The sequence below is a fragment of the Parasteatoda tepidariorum genome, chromosome 3 (genome assembly GCF_043381705.1).
Source record: "Parasteatoda tepidariorum isolate YZ-2023 chromosome 3, CAS_Ptep_4.0, whole genome shotgun sequence".
Classification (NCBI taxonomy): domain Eukaryota; kingdom Metazoa; phylum Arthropoda; class Arachnida; order Araneae; family Theridiidae; genus Parasteatoda; species Parasteatoda tepidariorum.
In genome coordinates, this window is record NC_092206.1 from 2179560 (window position 1) to 2203555 (window position 23996).

Genomic DNA, 23996 nt, shown 5'->3' on the forward strand with positions numbered 1-23996 from the left:
CAATGAAAGAACTTAAATGATTTTTAGGCCGAATAAGTTCAATGCTTCTTGCCCACCCTTCTATCGATATGGCAGTGGACTATGATGAAATAGCTGATTCGCAATGTGAGAATCCTGAACTTAAATTAATTTTGAGTCCAAACTGATCATTAAAATTACTAGAAGTTCTCATTCCTAGCTCTTCTAAGAAACTTTTTGTCATGCAAAATTTCAAATCATTTGTCCATACAGTCCACAATCTCACTGTCGTACCATTTTCAATATCTGCCACAAATAGTCACATTCTGGCACTCGAGCTATATCTGAACTGATCTGTTCAAAATTTGTGTGGCTTTCCATCAACAGAAACTGTAAAGTGGACTCGAGAAAGCCAGCGATCGAAAATTAATAAACATACTCGTAAACAGGTTTAATATTGCCTCACGTGCATAGACTGTTATACACATTAGTCAGAAGTTTTCTCCTTTCTTTTTTTTTAAATTATTTTTCTTCTTAACATTGCCCACAACATATCATTGTTTGCCTTTTTTGGAAAGTTCTCTACAGCAGCTACACTAAATTTCTTTAAGCTATCTTCTTTTGGTGGGATCATTTTTAATAAATAAAGTATGTTGAAAATGTTGATGTGCTTGAAAATGTTTATAAATAAAAGAAAAACTCCTAATTATTTTGAAAATATTTTAATGTTGAAAATAAATAGTTTTTATTGTTTTATCAAATGTCTTAAAATTAGGTTTTATGCAAAATTTTCGTGTTTGGAACTGCATCAAATCTGGCTATGAAATAGTTTATGTGCAAATTAGGGTGCATAGGCCATAGCATTTTTAAAAAGTGTTTATTTTTGATTTATGTTTTTTAAAAGCCCTTAAAGGTGCTTTTTTTATTTGGGGTTTGTAAAAAGGGCTTAATTTTCTATCTTTTAAAAAGAGATTTTTTCCTTACCATATTGCTTGTCATTTTATATTACAAAAAAAAATGCAAGATTTTTTACAATTTTCTCTGCAACATTTATTAGAAATTATAACTAGTTTCTCATGATTATGCAAAGTTTTTGAAAATGTTTCTGAATTTTATTGATTTTATGTTTATAAATTAAGAACTTTAAATGATATAAAAAAATAATTTCTATTACTGCACAGATCCTTATCATGATTTTTTTAGAAAGTGGTTAAAAATATTTTTTGAATGCTTAAAAAGTACTTAAAAGGTGCTTACAGGGTATCTGCGCAATTGGAAAATCATGAGAAATCATGGAAAATCATAAATTTCCGTATTGAGCAAAAATTGTCGTGAAATGTCATGATTTTAACTATTTCTTTTATAAAAATCATGGAAAGTCAGGGATTTAGGTCGCTAAAAAATCTAATTTTTAAAATTTAATTTACCCCCCCCCCCCCATTTNAGTTTCCCCCCCCCCCAATTTCATGGTGTTCCGAATATCTGAATTTGTAACAAAATCCCACTCGCAGCTATATTTTATTAAAATATAAAATATTTTTATCATGCTCTTTAAAAAATATGATATTCTTTCAAAAACTGAAAGAAAAAATATTGTTTCTAGAGCAAATTATCTTTTAAACTTTTGTGATTTCAGAATTTTTGCTGTTTATTATTTTAATTTCATCAATTTAAAATTCCAGCTGAAGCAAGCCAGTCATTGGCAAATCTTTTTAATTCCGAAATGAGAACAGAAAAATCGGGAATATTTCTTACCTTTCTGATGAACTAGAAAAGTATCTTCAGTATATATAATTCTGCAGAAAAAAAAGAAGGAAAAAAATTTGTTTTTTTATTTTTTTAAGCTATTTTATTGCTTTAAAGTCTATAAATATGAAGATGTTGTGTTTTTGTCGGAGAAAATAGTCACATTGTCAAGTCATGAAAAATTCTTAAAATAAATCATAGAAAGTCTGGAATTTGAAAATCCCTAAATGTGGCAGATACCCTGTGCTTATTTTTTGTTGAAAAATCTGGTTATGCACCCTGTAAATTGAAAGTAGATAAAATAAATTAAATTATAGATTTTATTGAGGAGAAAAGAACTGTTATCAGAAAAAACATGTTTGGTTATTGTTGACTTATAGTTATATTCTTTGAATTGAAAAAACAGTGCAATTTTTGCATAATATTAATGACATACTTTTTTTGTTATATAAATGCATATCTTTTCGACAATTTGTTCATGTATTGTTTTAAAAATGTTAATTCTTATTGATAGGCAGATATTACCTGTCTGAAGCATATGATGATGAGAGAGCCACCATAGTTACGAAATATGAATTGGGACGTTGTGATAATTCCCATATCTATCCATGGGAAGATCCAGGCTTTGAAGTTTATCACGTGACTGACAGATATGGATTTTTACAGTTTGTTATTTTCAAATTTATTTTTACATCCAATATTAATTAATAACTCTTGCAGATGATACAAACTGTTCCTTCCATTATTGTAGGGTAGTGTGTATGTATGTAAGACAATGTTGATGACCATTGATTAAGTCACTCAAAATCGATAACGATCACACTTATCCTTTAATAATTAACAAAGCTTTAACATTGAATCATGAGTCACACAGACTCATTCTCAAACCACACAGGTTAGTTAAGCACTTACAACTTTTTTGAAACACAAGTCACGAAGACTCAAACTTTAACCATCTAGGTTTTCCTTTACATTTATCTTTCCCATCGAAATAGTTCTAATAGTTTTATTAAGACATCTAAGAGTGTCATCTATCGGATTCACACAGAGGTTGTTTTGTCTTGTTTATCACATGTATTTATCTATCTATCTATATATAAAAGCTTGCATATTAAGAAAACATGGAAAATAATAAAGATTAATTAAAAGAGAAGAAGAAAAATTATAAAAATATAAATATTTTTAAAAAACATTAAAATTTTTTTAAATATATCTTAAAAAAAGGAAGAAAAAAATGTATTAAACTTATAACCAGAAAACAAAATAAAGAAAAAAGATATTACCTCTTCATCAGCTCACGATTATATCCACAAAAAAAAGTGCTTTCTAATATTGTATCAATGTAGCCAAAGCTAAATATTTCAATATAATAGTGTGAGGAGCACTCAAAAAAATTTTATGAAACAAAAATAGAACACAGTAATAAAAAACTATGTATGAAATAAAACAAATCAAGCAAAAAAATAAAGAAACATAATAAATAAAGGAAATATATAACAAAACACGAAAGGAAATCTGTAAGGCGAGGAGCGAATTCAGATGAACTTAACGTACCAGAATCTTTCAAGATTGATTTAAAATATTTTTGTAATACGATTGGCAGATTACAAAATATGAAAACAGAAGCGTAAATAAAGTGATCTCTTATGGCACATTCTTACTGCAATACTGAAGAGCGTTTAATATGTTAGATACCTAGGATTGGCCCGAAAATGGATGTGCACATGGTAATAATATTATACCGGATAATTTAAAGTTTATAATTAATAAGGTTGATATTTAATTATACAATTTTAATGATTTTAGAAAATAACAATGATTTAAAAAAGAATCATGATTTGCTCGTTTTACACNTATATATATCCATACATAGCACAATGGTGTGTATAAAATAGGGTCTGGATTTTCATTGAAATTTACCTGGTGTATCTAGAAGTCAGGGAATTTTTTTTCTCTAAAATATAGAGTGTTTAACACAGAGATTAAATTTTGTATCATTTTTAAAAAAAACAAGTAATTTTATATTAGCTAATGAAAGTATGCTGATTTCCTTTCAGCGATCATCGTCTTCCTGAGAAACTAACAGCCCATGAAACAAAGGTAATCATTTTTTGAACATACTTAGCGTAATAACTTATTTATTAAAAGGTCTTACATTGTATTTTAAATAAATCGAAAGTTTTTATTTAGTTTTTAATAAAAAAAATCTTTAGAATTTTTTCCACTGATTAGTTTAGGTTGCATACTTTTATTCAGCCTATTTTATTATTATTGTTAATCATTATCCCCATGGCAGAATTACGACTACATTGTTGCAGAACGCTAGAGATTTTTCAGAAAGATTTATCTTTTGGAAAGGGAAACATTTTGGTTTTTCTTTCTGCATAATTTTTCGAAGAAAAATATTTTTTTTTCTCCAAAGATCATGCTCATCAGAGAGAAAAAAAATAATTGTGATTTTTCTATTTTTATTTGGGAATTAAAAAAAAAGTTCGTAATAACTGGCTTCAACTGGAATTTAAAATTAATAATATAAAATGAGAAACTCAGAAATCGCAAAAGTTTAAAAGATAGTTCACTCTAGAAATGATGTTCTTTCTTTCTTCTTTAAGGAACACCATGTTTTGCACGCACTTATTTGAGTATCTCTTTTTTAAAGAGTCCTAATCGTGTGATTTTGGCGTCGATCTTTATTTTGGAATTGCTACATAGATTTTACAATTTTTAATTTATGTGCAAATTCAATTTATTATCCTTTAATTCATTTATGAATTTTAATTTTTGTAATGATTCACAAAATTCAAAAGAGAAAATAATGAGAGCATTTTTTCACCTTCAAAATGCGAGAAAGTGCCTATAATATTAGAATTTAAAAAAATATTACTTTTGCGATTGAAAACTCATTTCTGTTACTTTGAATTAGTAATTGTTATAATTAAAAGTAACTTAAAGAAAAATATTAATGCTGGGGAAGTTTGTCTCAGAAAGCAAGAAAAAATTCTGCCACTGGGATCCTTATTATTTTAAAGTTATTTTTGTTATATTGTAGAAGTTTAAAAATATTGGAAAAAATCATATAAAAATGAAAAAAGACAGACAAAAAATAGTGAGTTTTGGGAGATTTTAGTGATTGTAATTAGTAATTGATTTTAATAAGTTTCCTCAATTGAAGACTCTTGTTTTTCTAAAGTTAAATTGAATAATAATTGAAGGAGTGAGGTTTTTCTGACACCCTGGAAATTATGAATTTAGGAAAGAAAAAATTATGGTTTTGGGGGGGGGGAACTCCCTTCCGCACTAAGAATTATTTTTTTCATTTATTGCTAGAGATCTAAATAAAATATTCTATAAAATTTTCTATGAAATTATTAGATTTAATTAATCGATTAAAATTATATAAAAAATAATTAAAAATATTTCTATAAAATTTCAAGCCTCTATTAATTATGGTTTAAGTACTAAGACAGGCATCATTTCAGTGCTATAGTAATTTGTTCATGCTCATAATTCTTTGATTTATTACCTTTTAGTCAAATTATAGGTTCAAATTTTGTAGCAAATTTTCTATAATTTTCAGATATGCTGTCAAAAAAATATAATTTTTTAACTGAAGATAAAATCTATGCAAAACACCAGATTTTGACAATTTTTTCCTTTTTTTTTTTCGGAAATTTTTTAGTTGCAAAATGTGGATTCAAGTTCAGAACTCAAAAAACAATATACAAAAAATTTAAATAAAAAAAATTTCAATTAAGGAAAAATTTTGTGCAAGAAACTAGATTTTGAAAATTTTTCTGGAAAAAAATATATTTCCTGGAAAAAGTTAAGTTGCAAAATGCACATCAGAACCCAAAAAACATTAATATACAAAAAATAAAATTGCCTGTCAATTTTTCCAGTTACAATCCTTGATTTCCTGAACTATTGTGTTTGCATTTAGTTTCTTAGTAATATATGGTATATAATAGTATATAGTTTATCAGTAATATAATTCCTATGTGTGGAATATTTTATTTATTATTCCACAATAGTCTCATTATTCTATCAAAATCATAAATTCATTTCTCCCCGGCATTCCTACAAAGCATGTTTTTTTTGGGGGGGGGAGGGGGAGCGTGAGGATAGATGAGGTTAACTATTTTTATTTGTCCAGTATAAAAGTGAAATAATTTGTTACTTAAAACTTCTGTAATATTATTAATTTTAAAGTTTTTTCCCCCCCAATGTTTATCTCTTTTTGTTGTATTATCTTTTTACTTTTATTTGTAGGTGAGGGAAATTGAGAGTGAAAGGCTTAACAAGTGGCTGAAAATGTTAAAAAATTGGGACAAATATTATGGTGGAGAAAAGGTAAGTTAAAGTTGAATTATAAAATGATAAATTTTTTATTTCAAATGCATGAATTTTTTAAAAAATGAAAAATTATTTATTAGTTCAAATTTTTTATGCTTAAATATATTTTTGAAAAAAAAAAATAATAATAATTACAAGTTTTTTCCTTAAGAAAAATGCTTGTTTTTCTTTTGTAATATAACTGAAAATTGACAAAAAAATATTTCTGAATTACATAAATTATAATTATTTTTATTTTGAAAGGCAAAAAATACTTTATTTGTTATTCAAATAAATAAATAAAGTGGGAAGTTTTATTAAAGTGAAGTTAGAAAAAAATATGAAGAATCTTTTTAGTTATTTGTAATAAAATTTTTATTTTTTTAAAATTAGTTATAATGTTGACAGATTAAAAGCATTTTAATTTCTTTTAAAAAAATATTATTCATCTACTGTAATTGAAGTAATTTCATTTAAAATTAATAAAATTTTTTTTTAAATATCTATACTTTATGTATAAAAATAACCCATTTTTCAACATTGAGAAATTAAAATTAAAAATTAACATGAGATAAGATAAAACTGGAGATCTTCTAGTTGTGTGTTAACCACTGTTATTTTTTAATCATAATATTAAACAAGTTAAATCATTGAAGGGTTATATATAGTTTGTTTATGGTAAGAATTCCCCCCTGCCACAAAGTCTGAGGCCGTCTATGGAAACCAGAATAGCGCATTTCAGGGCGGGTAGTTTCTCTTCACTCTAGGGCTATCACAACAGACCGCAGAAATCTTTCACTTCCTGTCCTGTCTGAAACCTGTACTAAACAATGACCCCACACCCTTACTTGTTATATCTTGTTACCATAGTCACCTCCACGGGTGCAGACAAACAGCTAGGGGAGTACTTATTTCAGACAAACTATATGTTCTAATGATTTGATTGGCACTTTTCTACTTTCTGTTAAGAACAAAATCAATGTCGACAATTTTGCTTAGATGCACAACTTTTTTGAGTGAAGGTTGCATATTTAGTCAGGACTTATTTAGTCATGACTTTTGCAAATATGATAATTTTTATAGAAACATCAGTGTTCTGAGCACTAATTTTTTTTAATTATTGGAATTCATTGGGAAAAAAACTGATTATTTGATTTTCATTCAAAGCATTAATAAAAGAAATGGTTTTAGAAAAGACTATTTTAATTATTTCTTCACCTTTTAAAATGTTTATTGAAGTGCTTAGTGATAAAATAACTGAAATGATTCTGTATAATATTTTAAGTATTATGTGATAGCTAAAGAATCTTTCGAAAATTATAAAAAAACTTGCACACATAATTTTTTTTAAAAGTGAATGACGGGATTTTTCAGAAACGGTGTGATATAACATATTCATGTAATGTAGTTGCACATTTAGTGTTTATAGCTGCCAACTCTACTGGATTTATCAGTTGACTACTGGATTTTGCCAGTTTCTTCTGGTCTACTGTTTTAATTAAAATTCTCCTGATTTTTGTTCATTTTTGAAAATTCCCTAAAATTGAGTAGGTTTTGTAAAAAATATCATTATTGAAATATAATTTTTGTTTAGATTCTTTCTTGCTTACTAGAATATTTAAATAAGTATTACTAGTACATAATGAAGCGAGCCTCTCGTTTCCAGAGACCAGTTTAAAACTTTTTTTTCTTTTAAGTTCATTTTTATTCAGAACTTTCATTCTAAATTAATTAAAAAGAATATGTTAACGATCTTTGATGAATTAAATGCCTATTAATATTTGAAATTATGAGTAAACATAATAGATAACATTTCAAGCATGTTTAATGTTTATCTTAACTGGAAAATATTGCAGTTTTTCTACTTTGATGACTATTAAAAGTCCCTAAAATTCCCAATGCAACAATTATCATAAAATTTGTGTTATTTCTAAAATCTACTGGATTTTTTCCTATCCATGTGGGCAGTTATGAGCATTTGTAGTGTAGTTATTTATTACTTACCGAGTACTTGTGTATTTTTATCGTTTTAAATGTATTAACTTATTAAAATGAATAAACAGTATCACTGTATAAAATCATTTGATTTAAATGTTCTATTTGCAGTTTAAGAGACGTATGTATAAAGGTATACCAAATGCTGTGCGAGGTGAAGTATGGTGCAGAATGCTGAATGTCATGCAAGTGAAGAAAGAACAAGAAGGAAAATATATTGTTAGTACTCTCTTGGTTTTTTTGTATGCTCAATGTTAAAAATATGCAACACCTCCGTGGCAGAATCTCAGCGACACGGCGGGATTGTCACAGAACTTTACAGAGCTCATGCAGAAAAATTTTCTTCTGAAAACTAAGAAATTAAATTTTTTTTTACAGAAATTTACACGTAATTTGAATCATGCATTTAAATAATCACTTTTTGATGCGCTTAATTTTCATCAATAGTATCTTAAATCTATGTAATGTTTCAATTGCATTTTTGGCACTTATTGATATTGATTTTCACGGTGTTTGAGGAGTCCGATTTATTAGATTTCGTCATAGATCTCTTTTCTTTTTTTTTGGTAATTACTACGGATCTTATGATATTTAATAAAAATTTTTTTTTTTGTGATAATTATTTACAATATGCAAAGAAGTAAATGTGCGTTTCCGTCCTCCAACAAAATTTGAGAATATCACTCATAATATTGGAATAAAAAAATATTACATGTTCAATTAAGAAAATTATTATTGTCATTATTTTTTTTGTAAACACAGCGTATGTGTTATTTTAAATGAGTAACATATATGTTTGTTATTATTAAAAGAATCTTTCATAAAGATATTAGTGATATAAGTTTTGTCACAGATAGCTCAAAAAATTCTGTCAGAGGATGTAAAAAAACTTCAAGTTAAACTCAAAGGACTTTGAATTAAATAATTAAGAAAACTCTGCTATTAATTCTAATTATTACTATTAATACTAAATTCTTTTCTACTCAATAAAATTCTATTATGTTTAATAAAAGGGAGGATTTATTAACTCAACGACAAAATCACAGCATCCTCATTTCAAATAAAGATCTTACACTCACTTGAAAACTATTTACATTCCAAAACTATCACTAATGCTGCGCAAAAAGTTAAAATTACCATTAAGGGATCCAAACTTCATTCTTCTGGCAAAACTATGGGAACAATATTTCCCAGATTGCGACTACCCTCAGTATTTTGGGGATCAAAAATCCGAATCAGTTGGGGAAAAAAAGGTATGTTTATTCAAATAAATCAGAAATAATTGTGCTCCGTAAAGAAATCCGGATTTCCGTATTCACTGACCGAGATCCAAAAATTTCTGGGAATCCAAAGCACAGAAGTTTCAAGGAATCATCGATCTCTTTTATGTATAATTCGGGTAGTATATTTTATTTAAAAGTATAAGAACTAAAATTTATGCTTGGCATCTCTTTCATTTGTAAATATTTTTTTCTGGTAGAGTAATAAATGTGAATAGAGATAAAAGTAAACTTATATATAAATATAAATTTAAATTATGCTGCATATAATTTATTTAGAATTTCATGTTGTGAAAGTATCATATAAAGACATTAATTTTTTGAAATGCGACATTAGTGATTTTACTCAAAAAATTTTCAGGATTTTTGAGTTGGGCTCACAATTTTCCCTGGATAAAGTGAATTTTTGTGTCTGATTTTGTAACTTAAAATATCGTCTGCACTTTTTAATTAGCATATTTGAGGATACCCCCTTCAGCCATTAAGATTGAGTACTTGAATGTGAAAATCGGATTAATTATTAGATCAAAAGTTATTCAGTATGGTCCTTTTTTTGGCACACTGTGCATTCATACAAATATTTTATAATTTTCTCACATTTCTTCATTCATTATCAAAAAATGTTGAAAAAAATCAGCTTGTTTGATAAATTGGCTTTTGTTAACATAGTATCTATTTATTTTTAACTTTTTTAAAAATAAATTTAATACTCTCCAGCAAAATTCGTTGAATAAAAGTAGTGACTACATTTTAAAATTAATTTGTAATCATTGCATATAAAAATTAGTCGCTGGTAACTACATTTGTTATGAAGTGGTTGTAACTAACTACAAAAGGATATAGTATTTGGAACAATATTTAAAGGTTTTTAATATATGTGCTATTGGCCTGACGTAATATTATTATGATAAAAAAGTCCCTTTGTTCAAATATTTTTTTTTTATTATTGAAGCAATCAAAAGTATAAATAAAACCTTGTATGCAATTGGGTTTGTTTTTATTGTAAACATACTTTACTTATGAAAACTTTCGTTAAACAAAAGTTTCAAAAAATGCCTCATTATGAGAAAAACCTGAAGAATAATTGAAATGACTATTTGTTAAAATATAATGTTACAGATATTCTTTTTGGGGGGTGGGGGATTAGTAAATTTTTTAAGTGGTTTTAAATTTTAAAACTATTTTTCAAATAAATACTTTTTTTTTAAATGCATCTTTAAATGTTCATTTTTTCATAATTTTCATTTTAAATTATAGAAAGACGTTTTTAAGCAATTTATCAATTAATCATTTTTTGTTAGTTTACTTTAAAAAAAAATTTTTTTGCAGAGAGATTGCCCTTTAGCATATACCTTTTATTATTTTTATAAACTAAAAATTTTTCTCATATTTTGATGATGAAAAACAAATTACTTTTTGAAACATGCTCATGAAATATTATGAGAGGGTAATTTAAAAATTGTTGAGGATAAAATTCAGTTATTTCATAATATAATGCATTTTGATAAATTTTAAGGATGTTAAGTGAAAAAAGTCAAGTGCTCTTTCAAAAGTCAAAGTGCCCTTTTCAGTGAGAAGCACCTTGCCCTTTTTTTGTTGGTAGGGAATTCTTCTGTGGATGTGTAAATTAAAATAAATATATGAGTGTGACTTTTTTTTATTTTATAGATTTTTCAACATTATGAGTTTAGTTTTCTCTTTTCTAAATTAGTTACTGAGAAGGAGTGCGAATTGTTAAGAGGCACTAATTTTTCCACCAAGCGTGGTAAAAAGTTAAAAGTATTAAACAAGTTTTTAATTATCTTTATTTAGTTTTCCCAATAAAATGATAACGAGTATTTACTGTTTTTGAGAGAATCTTTTAAAATATATAATTTTCATCATCATTACCAAATAAATAAATAAATTTTGAAAAAAGTATTTTTTAAACTCGAAAAAAGTTTAAAATTATGATTGGAGCGTAATTTTTCTTGTTAGTAAACTAAAAAATTGAATTAATATTAAGTTTTTGCAATTTCACATAAAAACGAGATACAGTAGAGAACCATTTATCCGGTATCCAGAAAACCGGGAAACCAGAAAACCGGGAAACCAGAAAACCGGGAAAAATTTTGCTCGAATTTCCCGCCATTTTAAACTAGAACGAAAAAAGCGGAAATTGGACTCATCCTCGAAGTTGAGTAGAGAAAAATGTAAGGAAGGGGAAGATTTTTTTCCCCGTTTACCCAGAGAAACGTCATTTCCTCCGTGACCTTGAAGGCAGGCAAGGGAGGAATGTTTTATTTTTTCCTTTAGGCCGTCAATCAAATTCAAGGGTGTGGCATGCTGATTTCGTTTTCTGCTTGATTTACGAGGGGGGTGGGGAAAATGCATTGCNTGAAAAGTTAAAAGTATTAAACAAGCTTTTAATTATCTTTAGTTTTCCCAATAAAATGATAACGAGTATTTACTGTTTTTGAGAGAATCTTTTAAAATATATAATTTTCATCATCATTACCAAATAAATAAATACATTTTAAAAAAAGTATTTTTTAAACTCGAAAAAAGTTTAAAATTATGATTGGAGCATAATTTTTCTTTTTAGTAAACTAAAAAATTTTATTAATATTAAGTTTTTGCAATTTCACATAAAAACGAGATATTAATTTTTTTTTAAAGTTATTTTCTTTGTGAAATATGCTAATTTAAATTTTCGTAATTAAGAAATTCAATCCCAAAATATTGATTACAGGAAATGAGAGAAAAAGCCAAATTCCTTTCTCCTGATATTAAACAAATTGATTTGGATGTAAATCGAACTTATAGGAATCATATAATGTTCAGAGAAAGATACAGTGTTAAGTAAGTATATTTCTTGCACATTTGTTTAACCATACTGTATTACAAGTTAATAATAAGAACAAGATAAAATTGCTCATCCAACTTAAATTAATCAAAATTATCATAACAATTTCTTACTTTAAGTAGAATACAATTGTATATATTAAACAATGTTATTATTATTTATGAAAATTATGTTGCAAAATTACCTCTGGTAATATTTAAAAATAAAAACCAAATTTGAAATATCACTAGGGTATTTGATAAATAAGGGACTTTTACTGCGAAGCAAAATTTAGTTCACACATATCTATTTGTATTCAGTGATTCCACGTACATGCTATAACCCATGAAATGCACACAAATTATAGAGAGTGACACAAAAATAAGTTATGCATCCCCTGTTGCGTGTCATTCTCCATTGATGAAGAAATAAAAAGTTCCAACTGATTCATTTTAGAAAATATTTATAATATATACTTTAAATATATATATACCACCTAACCGGAACGTTTGCTCTTGCACCCCAGAGCCCGAGGTCAAGAAAACTGAGGTGGGAACAGTTGACCTTAGCCCTTTATGGGTTGTTGCGTCACTGACTTTAGTTTAGTTTAAATATATATACATAAAAAAGTTATTTTCCTTTGTTATTAATGTTAGAAAAGGGAAATTAGAATAATTCTGAGAATCACACTACATAGTTGCTTTTCCTGGATGTAGCTGTTTGATTATTCCCAGTTAAAAGCCTTGATTCTTCTTTTTTTGAAATATTCAATCAATAAATAGAATAATTGTGAACAATAATACATAGATGTTACAGTAGTAGGTGATCCATGTTGAGCAATAATAGATTGAACACAATGAACTCTATGTTCCTATGACAAGTTATACCTCTGGGGGTACTGAATTGGAGAATTTTTATTCTCTGGTTCAGGTCAAAATTATGATCTGCGGATGAATGAAGGGACGTATAACCTCTAAACGGGATGTCCTCCCTATGAACGTCTGCGGCAGAAGTCAAATTCTTGGCCATAGATGGGGTCATTGGAAAACAAAAACAATTGCACCCCTTTCCGTCCAGTGTTGGCCTACGCCAACAACAACAGTGGAATCATCGGTATTTATGTCATTAAATGATATTGTCATATTTCAGCACCAAATATTCATTCAAAACACTCTGTTTAAGTAATTTTGTGTAACCTTTTAAAACATTGTTATTCATAATTCTAGTTTTATCAATGAATAAAATTCAAAAATATTTTTTGATATTTTCTAGACAACAAGCTCTTTTCAATGTCCTTGCTGCCTACTCAGTGTATAACATGGTAAGATTACTTTATATTTATATAATTTTATTTAAAAGAAGTATCCATACTTCCCTATATATTTTTGAAGAGTAAAAGTTAAAGATTTCCAAAAAAAGAGATTACATTTTATAACACAGAATATATTATGACTCACATATTATAAAACAAACACTTTAGAATTATTGTGTGAGCATTTAACCAAAAAAGACTATTTCAACTTTTTTAAAGGTTAATGAGACTAAGGTATCTAAAAAAGTGTATAGAATGTAAACTTTTTTATGTACTTTAAGTGCATCTCATTGTTCCAAAGCTGACTTTTTATCTTATTATCTTTCTATTTTGAGTAGCAAATTATTATTATTATTTTTTTTAAAAAAAGCAGCTATTTAGTGAGTTTGAGCCTTATTTTTTTTAAAATTCATGAAAGAGGTGCTATTATTACCCACTCATGGATTGATATTTTAAAAGATTATCTAACAATTATATCGTTAATAAAAATGTAAAATGTAAATTATAAAAAAAATTAAAATATGAAATGTTTTTATCATGTTTTTTATAAATTAATTTTTTGAATTTTTTTAATTTTATTTTATCAGTTTAAAATTCTAGCTGAAGCAAGCTAGTCATTTTTTTTATTGAGAAATGAGAACAGAAAAATCCGGAGTATTTCTTTCCTTTCCGATGAACAAGGAAATTATCTTAACTATCTCGTATAAAGCAGGAAAAGAAAATTATTTGCTTTTGTATTTTTTTCCAGCTATTTCATTGCTTGAACTCTTTCTTTACTCTGTTTTCTAAATTTGAAATCTATAAATATGAAGATGCAGAGTATAACAGTTTTGGTTATGCCTATCATTTCAGTTACGTTATTATTATGTTATTATAAAATAGTAACTTCCTTAAGTCATGAAAAATTCTTGGAATGAGTCATTGAAAGTCATGAATTTGAAAATCTAAAATGTAGCAGATACCCTGTAATAACATACATTCTCAATAGAAAACTCTTATTTGTTAAATGTTTAGTTCCAGTGTACCCTTTAGTTTAGCCCATGAGTTCTATTTTTCACTTTATATTGAACTATTTCATTATAAAATGTTTTCATTTCAGGAAATAGGTTATTGTCAAGGCATGAGTCAGATAGCAGCTCTTTTACTCATGTATATGAATGAGGAAGTGAGTTGAACACTGTTTATTTTTATTGTATATCTCTATTGTATTATATATTATTGTATATTAAGTTTTAACTAAAAGAGTATTTTTAAACTCTTTTGAGGTGAAATCTATCTTTTGGCTGGGTCAGCAGAATCACATAATGATATTAACATCATGATTTAAATCACATGGTCTTTTAGAAAATGATCATTGATTTAACCTCCCGTGGCAGAATTGCAGTGACACAGCGGTATTGTCATGGAACATTACAGCATTACAGAGTTCTTGCAGAAAGAGTTTGTTTTTTTTTTTTTCAAATGTAAAAAAAAAATTCCTTTTCTTTTCTACAGAAATTTACACATAATATTTGAAAATTTAGATAATCACTTTTTGAAATGCTTAATTTACGCTGATAGTATCGTAAAACGATGTAATGTTTCAATTTTAGTTATTAAAATTGATTTTCATGTGGTTTTTAAATATTCCGATATATTTCAAACAATATGGAAAATTTGAATCGTGCATTTCAGTATTTACTTTTTAAGGCAATGATTTTATTGAATTTTTGGCTATTATTACTATTGATTTCTCCATAATTTTTAAATCTGATATTTTTTATACTATATTGTTTATTACAACAACCTTATAATATCTGAAATTAATATTTTAATTGAATATTTTTTTCAATTTTTTCAAAATAATAACAGTAATGACATTTTAAAAAGTTGTATAATATGTGTTTACTTTTTATTTATGTCTCCATCTTTGATTTTCATGTTTTGCTGATCTGTTTTTCATCTTTTTTTTTCTAATATAACTTGAGATGCCTTTTTGTGATTCACCTCTCACTGAATTATCGCTATGACTAAATAATATAAATGACTAAAATAAGTTGGAAGTGACTTTATACGTTATTACTTTTAAAAAATTAAACGTTATTATAATTTATACGTTATTACTTATTACTGGAAAAAAAAACACTTGTAAACATCCTATTAGCGGCAGCTCTTCACGGTGTCGTGCCACAGGTCCCTGGTTTGATCTTCGGGCCGGGCAAGGTTGACTCAGCCTTCCATCCGTTCAGTGGGTCGATAAATGAGTACCAAGCATGCTTGGGAACTAAACACTGGGGGTTACGCGTTAGGCTGACCACATGACCGGAACATCTGCTCCTGCACCCCTGAGCTCAATATCAAGAAAACTGAGATGGGCACAGTAGGCCTTGGCCCTCTATGAGCTGTTGCACCACTGAGTTTAGTTTAGTTTAGACAGCCTATTAAGTAAAATAATTGATTATTAACATACTGGTTTGCTTTACTAATCCTTTGTATTTTTTCACTAATTGAAGTGTACTAATTGAATTAAAAGCCCTTAAAGGTGCCTTTTTATTGGGTGTTTTTAAAAAGTGCTTAATTTTCCCTTTTTAAAAATGAGATTTCTTTTCTTTACTTTGTCAATTTTTGCCACATGTTATATAAAAGCGTAGTTTTCACATTGTTCAACCAACGTCTTCACAATTTATTCAACCACAATCCGTTTCAGCGTATCTCAGCCCATAGTGCATGAAACCCAATTATTTTACATGTTTGATGAAATACTTGTGAGTCCTCGTGTGTGTCTACTGAGCTGGGTTTGGTCAGATTCTTTCACTCTTGTGTGCAACTCTGCAGCATTTTGCAAGACATTCTCAATTTCAGGTCTGATGTTGAACCCTCTGATATTGAACCAAAAAATCTCTCGGTCATTTTATAATGGCTAATATAATCAAGGAAAGAGTTCTTTGTCAGAAACTAGTTGTTTTATCATGATCATGTAAAGTCTTTGAAAATTATTTTTCATTTTGTTAATGTATATAGTGCTTAAAAATTACGTAAAAGATGCTTATTTTTTGTTAAAGATTTGGCTACACACCCTAGGTAGGCACTGGTATATACAATCTTTCTAAGCTTATTTTGTTTAATTTTTAAAATAAAGTTTTTGTAAAAAAGATCACAATTTGAAGTGTATAGTAATTTTAAGTTTATGAAACAATGCAGTAATGGAAACAAGTGCACTTATAAAAGCTGTTACTAATCCTATAAATTAAAATTGTCTTATTTGCAGGATTCATTCTGGGCTTTGTCTCGTATTATGAGTGATGATAAGCATGCAATGCATGGTGAGTTTTGCTAATGACTACTTCTAACCTTCCAATTTTTATTGAAATGCACGAGTCTCATAATATTATAATTGTTAAGGGAAATACTAAAAAATGATAAATAAGTATTAATTTCTTTTCTGCATGGAATTATCTTTGGATTAACAAATTGTATAACTGTGTGCAAATTTTTTAAAAAATTCTTTTTAAAAGTTTTTGAACTATGGCAAAATATGCAAAAAGTAAATTTAACAATAAGTGGTACAAACTTTGAATTGCTCTTCTGACCAAACTTTTGCTACCTTATTTCCCAGATTGCGGCTACATCCTATATTTCTGGGATTAGAAATCTGAATGGGTTTGAAAAAAGATATATTTATTCCAATAGTATATTTTTATGTCTGATTTGGTAAAATATTGTCATCAATAACTGATTAGCAAATTTCAAGTCACCCTTTCAAACTATTAATATTAAATCCTAATAAGTTATAATTTAATAATTAAATCAAAAGTTTTTTCAAAATGGATCCTTTTTTTTTGACACTGTACATGTGAACTTGTGTGTCAAATGCCCTTCTATTATAATGTGAATTTATTGGCCTTAATATTTCATGTCGAAAGTACTCCTATTTCTTCTAAATATAATTTTATTGGAAGTTTTTCTTTCTAATTTGTGAAAGCTATTTTGAGACAAGATATAATTAGTAAAGATTAGATAATTGCCAAGATTTTAGTAAATTTTATGTTAATAACGAGAAGCATCGATTCATTCTTAAAATATTTTATATGTTTTGTTCCTTGACTTTATATATTTTAAATGGTTATTAAATTTTTTAAATAGTTATTAAAAATTTTGATGTTTATTCTAGAATACTTGAAATGATATTTTCTGAATTAGACTAACGACTTGCTTTTTTAACCTTGAAACTGTTAATAGTTATTTATATGGATACGTTTCTTAAATTGAAATTTCGGATTGATATAGATTTTATAATACAGTTATATGACTTCATCAGAGAGACAATTCAAGGGGAAAAGTGTATTATTTTTGCTTTAATTCCGATTCTTTTTCTATAATTGTTCCAAGTTAAGGGCGCCATCTTCTGTTTCGCATGGGGAGTGGAAACCTCTTCCGCCTGCCCTGATGCAAATAATTATCCCTTTGAATATAAAAAGGCATGTAGAATGTTCACAAATGCTTTCAGGGGTCTGCATAGGTTTTTTTTTTAGAGGTACCTATTTTGTGAAAATTTAGACATATATTGTGAAAATTAAAAAGTATATTAAAAAATCAGCATAAAAATATGGTAATAATAATAATTTTGCTATTGGAAATTTTGGGCCTAAAATAGTATCCAAATTTAAAAATCCATAGAAATCAATGCCCATCATTAAATTTCAACTTGAATTTAATAAAAACATGCGTTTAGCATTACTAGCACTAAAAGTTATTTTCATTATGAGAGCATTTTTGACTAGATCAAACGGAAAAAAAAGTTTCACAGAGAAAAAAATGTTTCATAAAAAATAAAGATCTGTTAGAATAAATTTATAATAGTGTTTAAGATGATGTTTGAATGTTTAGAATTTTTAAAAACTCAGCTAAAAAAATTTTGCTTGGTGCAAGCGACCAGTTAGGCTTTCCACATTGCATTATCTGATCAAACACGTGCTACCTTTTTGTAAAAGACAGCTAGCGGAAAAGCTTATTTTTTTCTCTCATAGATTGCAATGAGAATGGGGTTTGCATGAGAACTTGCTTTTTTAATAGTATTTTTTGAAACTACCGATTTTCATCCAGTTGAATTTATGAAGGTACCGCTAAACGGTAATAAATCTACCTTCGACTGACCCCTGAGTAAATAAATATTTTTTTCAGACATTAAAAAAGATACAGAAGTAGCCAATAAGTTCAGATAGCTGAATTTTAACTCTGCTATTTTGTAACATATCTTTAAAAAACATGTTTTTAGAACAAAACCAAATGGTGTGTATCTATCTGAAAGTAAAGTACTCTTTCAGGATTCTTTATCCCAGGATTCCCTAAGCTGCAACGCTTTCAGGAGCATCATGATAAGATTCTTACATGCCTCATTTCCAAACTGAAAAAACATTTGGATAAATATGAAATTCATACTAGTCTTTATACATTAAAATGGTTCTTTCAATGTTTCTTGGACAGGGTAAGTTCCTTTCTTCATCATGTTTTTATGAAGAAAAAGGTTTTTATAATAATAATGAAATTTATGATTTCTAAGGTTCCTTTCACTCTGACTCTGAGACTGTGGGATATTTATATTTATGAAGGGGAATCAGTCTTGACCGCTATGTCGTACACACTTTTGAAGCTGCACAGAAGTAAGAACAATGCAATTATTCAAAATATAATAAATAAGCTTTGAGTTATCCTAATGTTTTTTTTATTACACCTTGGACTAAACTTTCTATGGTTTCAGATTCTGAGTCATTTCCTAACTCTTAAAATTTCTTGAACTTATTTTTTTTAATCAAATTATATTTAAATTAAATCAATGAGTTAATTTTTATTTAAAGCAAACATGAATTTTATATGTTCTTATCGATCCATGTAATGGCTGACTTTTTATTTCGATTATAATGCTGACTCATTCATTCACTGTCACTCCTAATCGAAAACAAAAATCTATTTATAACTCTTTATCTTTAAATTTCTTACCCGTTTCAGTAACATGGTTTACACTAATTCTCACAGTCTTGTTGGCGATTTGCTTTTGATTATGGGGGGTTGGCTTTATTTTTGGCTATGTTATTTTTTCGATAAATCACCAACCATCGATCTCTTTTAAATGTCTGTTGGGAACAATTCAATTGCTTTTCAATTTGGCTTTTGAATGACCTGCATATTCAAAAGCCAAATTCATATTATTATGCAAAATTTATACAACTTAAAAGTCCTCTCTACAAATACGTACTACTAAATAAAAGTTTTATTAATTATGATCCAGTTTTCATCTTCAACTGTCCTGTTTTCATCACAATCTTCAATCATACAATAGAACTCCAGCAACATCTGATTTTTGTCTCCACAGTCATTTTAGGGAAAATTGGATTATTGTCATTGAATAGTAAAACATTTCCCATTTCAAGTTGAAATTCGTAGTCAAGTTTTGATAGCCATTCTTCAAAAATTGTTATTGTCACATAGTAAAGTTTTGAATCAATTCCAAATTTGCACTGCTGCTCAAAAACTCCATTATTTAAAGATTAGCGAACTATAAAACAGGAATCAGAATTTTCCAACATAACATGTGTTAGACGCGGTGACTTTGTCGCAGAATATTCCAGGGTTCTTGCAGAAATATTTTTTATTTGGGAAGCGAAGAAGTTTGGGTTCTTTTATCTGCAGAATTTTTTGAAATATTTTTTTTCTGTAGAACTTTTTCCCCCTTTCTGCAGAATTATAATTCAAGGAATGCCTTGCTCGCATATCAGAGATGGAAAAAACGCTTGTGATTTTCTTTTTCTATTTTCTTTTGAGAATAAAAAAATTCTGCAATGACTGACTTAAACTAGAATTTCAGATTGATATTATAAAAAGTATTAAAAGTAAAAAATTTATATACTATTCTATTCTATGCATGAAGGCTTTTTCTTTTTTGTAAACAGAAAGTGTTTCTGTTACTTTAAATTAGTAGCATATATATTTGCTACTATTAAAAATGTCTCTCAGAAAGGTATTAGTACTAGAGAGAATTGTCGCAGAAGCTCGAAAAAGGTTGCCACAGGGGTGTTAGAATGATACGTGTCAAAGATGATTTCTAATAGTCTTTGACTATCCAGAACTCTGTGTCTCGTATCTCTGAAGTGAGAGTGAACTTCAATTTACACCTTGAAATAAAAATTATCTATCATTATAATCTGAGCAGAATGGAATCAGTCACTCAAAGCAACAGTATGTATTATTAGTATACTGACGAAATTAGGCACGCTGGAGTTGTATAGTATAATTGACTAAATGAAGATTGAGATGAAAACAGGATGATGAAAATCACAGTTGAAGATGAAAACAGAATCATAATTATAATGAAACTTTTATTTAGTATTTGTAGCGCTGGAGAGACAAAATTATATTTTATCCATAATGAAACTTTCTAAGTTAAGTATTAAATTTTGAATAATGATATTAATATGGACAGACCATGGGTGTTAAATCCCCCATGACCAGCCTAATTAAAAAGTGATTGAATTGTTCCCAACAGATAGTTCTTAGCTTGGGAAGAGATCCATGTTTGGTGATTTGTCAAAAGATTACATGGCCAAAATTAAAGCCCTGTAGTCACTATAAATTTGAACATAATTTGGCGAATATGAATCGCCAAAAAGAATGGGAGTTAGTATAACCATGTAACTGAAGCATTTTTGAGGTAAGAAATAAAGAGTTATAAAGTAATAAATGGATTTTTATTTTTGATTTGGTCGCGTGAATGAATGAGTGTTACATTAGTACTGAAATAAAAGGTTAACCGTTGCATTGATTGTTAAGTAAAGAATAAAATATTTTATATTCGCTTTTTATAAATTGTGATAAAAGTTAAATAATTAGTTTAATTTAATCAAAATTTGATTAAGAATGATTAAAAAAATAAGTTGAAGAAATTTTAAAAGCTAGGAAATTTGTAATTCCTATTGTGGCATCAAAAATGGAAATAAAACCTTTGTGTATCTACAGAATTTTGAAGTGTAAAAATCTATGTTTTAACCATATTCTCTTTTACTACTTTTTGAATGTTTTCAGAATAATAATAATAATGAATTCTGTCCCTAAGCTGTTGGTTTTATTCTACATTTGCACTGTTTGCTGGAAATTGTTTTTAAATGTAGAAAGTTTTAACAATTAGGAAGTATTTTTTTCTTTAAAAAAATTGACTTGAGGAATCCAGTGTTTTCATCATAGAAAAAAAATGGGTGAGAATTTCTCACCCTTTCTCAAAAACAGGGTGAGATTTCAAAAAGTTAAGTGAGATTTCAAAAAACTAAAAAAACACAAAAACTCTTGAAAAAGAAAATCATTTCTTTAATAATAATACATTTTTAACGTCTTCTATTTTTTAAAGCATTGAATATTTTTGGTGCATCATCATAGAAGATTTTGCCTTTACAAGGTATTTGTCCATCTTACATTAGTGCATAAAAAATTTGAACGTCTTACATGAAGAAACCTTACCTACGGTAAACACGTGGTTGCAGAGAAATGTGTTCTGAAAGGGGTTCCGTGGTTGTGTTCTGTTGTTCGAAAAGGTTCTGAACAATACTGGTAAATAGGGAAGCTAGATAACGGGGCAGATGTTGAAAATAATGAAAGATCCAGGAAGAAAAGTGAAACGGATTTTATTCTAAATGGCGTAATTCGAAGCTTTTTCCAAAATGCGAGAAATTCGCGAATTTTGAAATTGATTTATAGAATGCACGAATTCCTCGCAGTGATAATTTTTTAATGCGAGGAAAGAAAAAAATATACGAGATTCTCGCGTGCTCGCGCTATAGTGAAAACACTGAATCAAAAGTTTCTTTGAATAATTGAAAAAACTAACTTATCGAATTTTGAGTAATGGGGAAAAAAATTTAATGTTAACATAGGAATTTTTATCAAGATTTTCAAACTATCCCTTCCAGTTAAGCAATAAAAATTTGACTGTAATCTGAATTTTTTAAATTTTATTTTGGTTAAGGATGGATGTATGCTAAAAAAAAATCTATATTTTTGCTAATATTGCATTTAAAATCTTTATTGAATGAAACAAAACAAGTTTTAAAGATTTAATTTCAAATCTTCTTTTATTGTTATACACTTTCGTGGCAGAAATCTTTTTGTCTGTACTAACCAAAGTTGACAATTTTCATTTTATTGAAGCAATAACGTCATTTTGAATATTTATGATTTTTTTTACATGTTTTAATCAAATGTTTTCAAATTTATTTTATTTGGTTATCAAATAAGTTTCTTAAAATATCAAACAGTGTCATATATATATTTATAATGTCGTGTGATAAGCTTTCAAAGGAGTGCCATAATTCTTTCAGTGTCTTGTTTTTAATCTGTATCAAAACACTCACTTAAGGATGCAATATTTCAGAAAATGTAAAACATTCTTTGTAAACATTTCAGAGACACTTTTGAAGATGAACATGGAAGAGTTGGTGGAATTCCTTCAGGTGAAGCTCGAGCAAGATTTTGGATATCATGATGACGCAGCTGTAGATGCCCTTCAGGCTTCCATGGAGGAGCTGCACAAACACAAGCTGGACCACCCAGGAAGAGCTCCCCCTCACGAGTTACCCCAAAAACCTTTCGGATTAATCGAGACTTTCCTGCAGCAGAAGAGGGAAGTCTGCAATGGCATCTCTGATGACGGAAAAGAGGGAATGAATCACTTGGTAAGAAACAGCGCTTTCTATGATACAATAACAGCAATTTCAGACATTTTCTCTTCAATCACAACATTAATTGATTAATTCAGTTCAGAAAAATGACTTAATAGTAAAAGAATTGGAACATTTTCAAACTGATTGTCATTCATTTCTCACAGTTTTGTATGGATACATGCATCGTGGCAGAACCGTGGTGACATTGTCGCAGAATGTTACCGATTTCTTTGCAGAAAGATTTTTTCTTTGGGAAGTAAAATATTTTGATTTTCTTTTCTGCAGAAATTTTTGAAAGATTTTTATCTTTACTTCAAAATTAAATTAAAAACATGCCTTTTTAGCTCATCGGAGTAGAAAAAAATGCTTTTTCTATTCTCATTTGAGAATAATGAAAAATAACGAATAATGAAGTAAAAAAATTGGTTTTTCTTTTCGGTAGACGTTTTCATTCTATTTTTTCATGCAATTATTACTATTGATTGCCACATATCTTTTAAAATCTGATATTTTTAATGCGATGTTATTTAGTGCAACAACTGAATCTAAAAATAAAAACAGGCGTTTAGAAACCCAATTTGAATAGTCCGCTTCAAGTGATTTCGCTGTCTCTTTTTTTTCAGTGATTACTGCTACAAAACACAATGCAAAAAAGCAATGCATTACAAAATGCAAAAAAGGAAATAGTGTGTTATCTTCCTACAAAATGTGAGAATATCGCCATAATATTATAATGTAAAAAAAATTAAATTGAAATAATTATTTTATTTGATGTGATTTTTTTAATTATTTATTTTTTGAAGTTAGTGCTTCTGTTATTTTAAATAAATAACATGTATATTTGTTACTTTTAAGTGTCTTGCAGA

The 23996-nt window shown here is 27.9% G+C and overlaps 1 protein-coding gene across 5 annotated transcripts in view; it reads left to right on the plus strand.

Moving 5' to 3' along the window:
* LOC107437940 (USP6 N-terminal-like protein) overlaps positions 1-23996 on the plus strand; it is a 30376-nt gene that overhangs the window by 3035 nt on the left and 3345 nt on the right. For all 5 annotated transcript variants that reach the window (XM_016050087.3, XM_016050088.3, XM_016050089.3 and 2 more), the window contains exons 3-13: positions 2219-2369; positions 3762-3804; positions 5974-6054; positions 8143-8250; positions 12043-12152; positions 13408-13456; positions 14547-14612; positions 16695-16749; positions 18751-18911; positions 18987-19086; positions 22874-23142. In XM_016050087.3, coding sequence (XP_015905573.1) covers positions 2219-2369; positions 3762-3804; positions 5974-6054; positions 8143-8250; positions 12043-12152; positions 13408-13456; positions 14547-14612; positions 16695-16749; positions 18751-18911; positions 18987-19086; positions 22874-23142 — 1193 coding nt within the window. The remainder of the gene's footprint in view (positions 1-2218; positions 2370-3761; positions 3805-5973; positions 6055-8142; positions 8251-12042; positions 12153-13407; positions 13457-14546; positions 14613-16694; positions 16750-18750; positions 18912-18986; positions 19087-22873; positions 23143-23996) is intronic.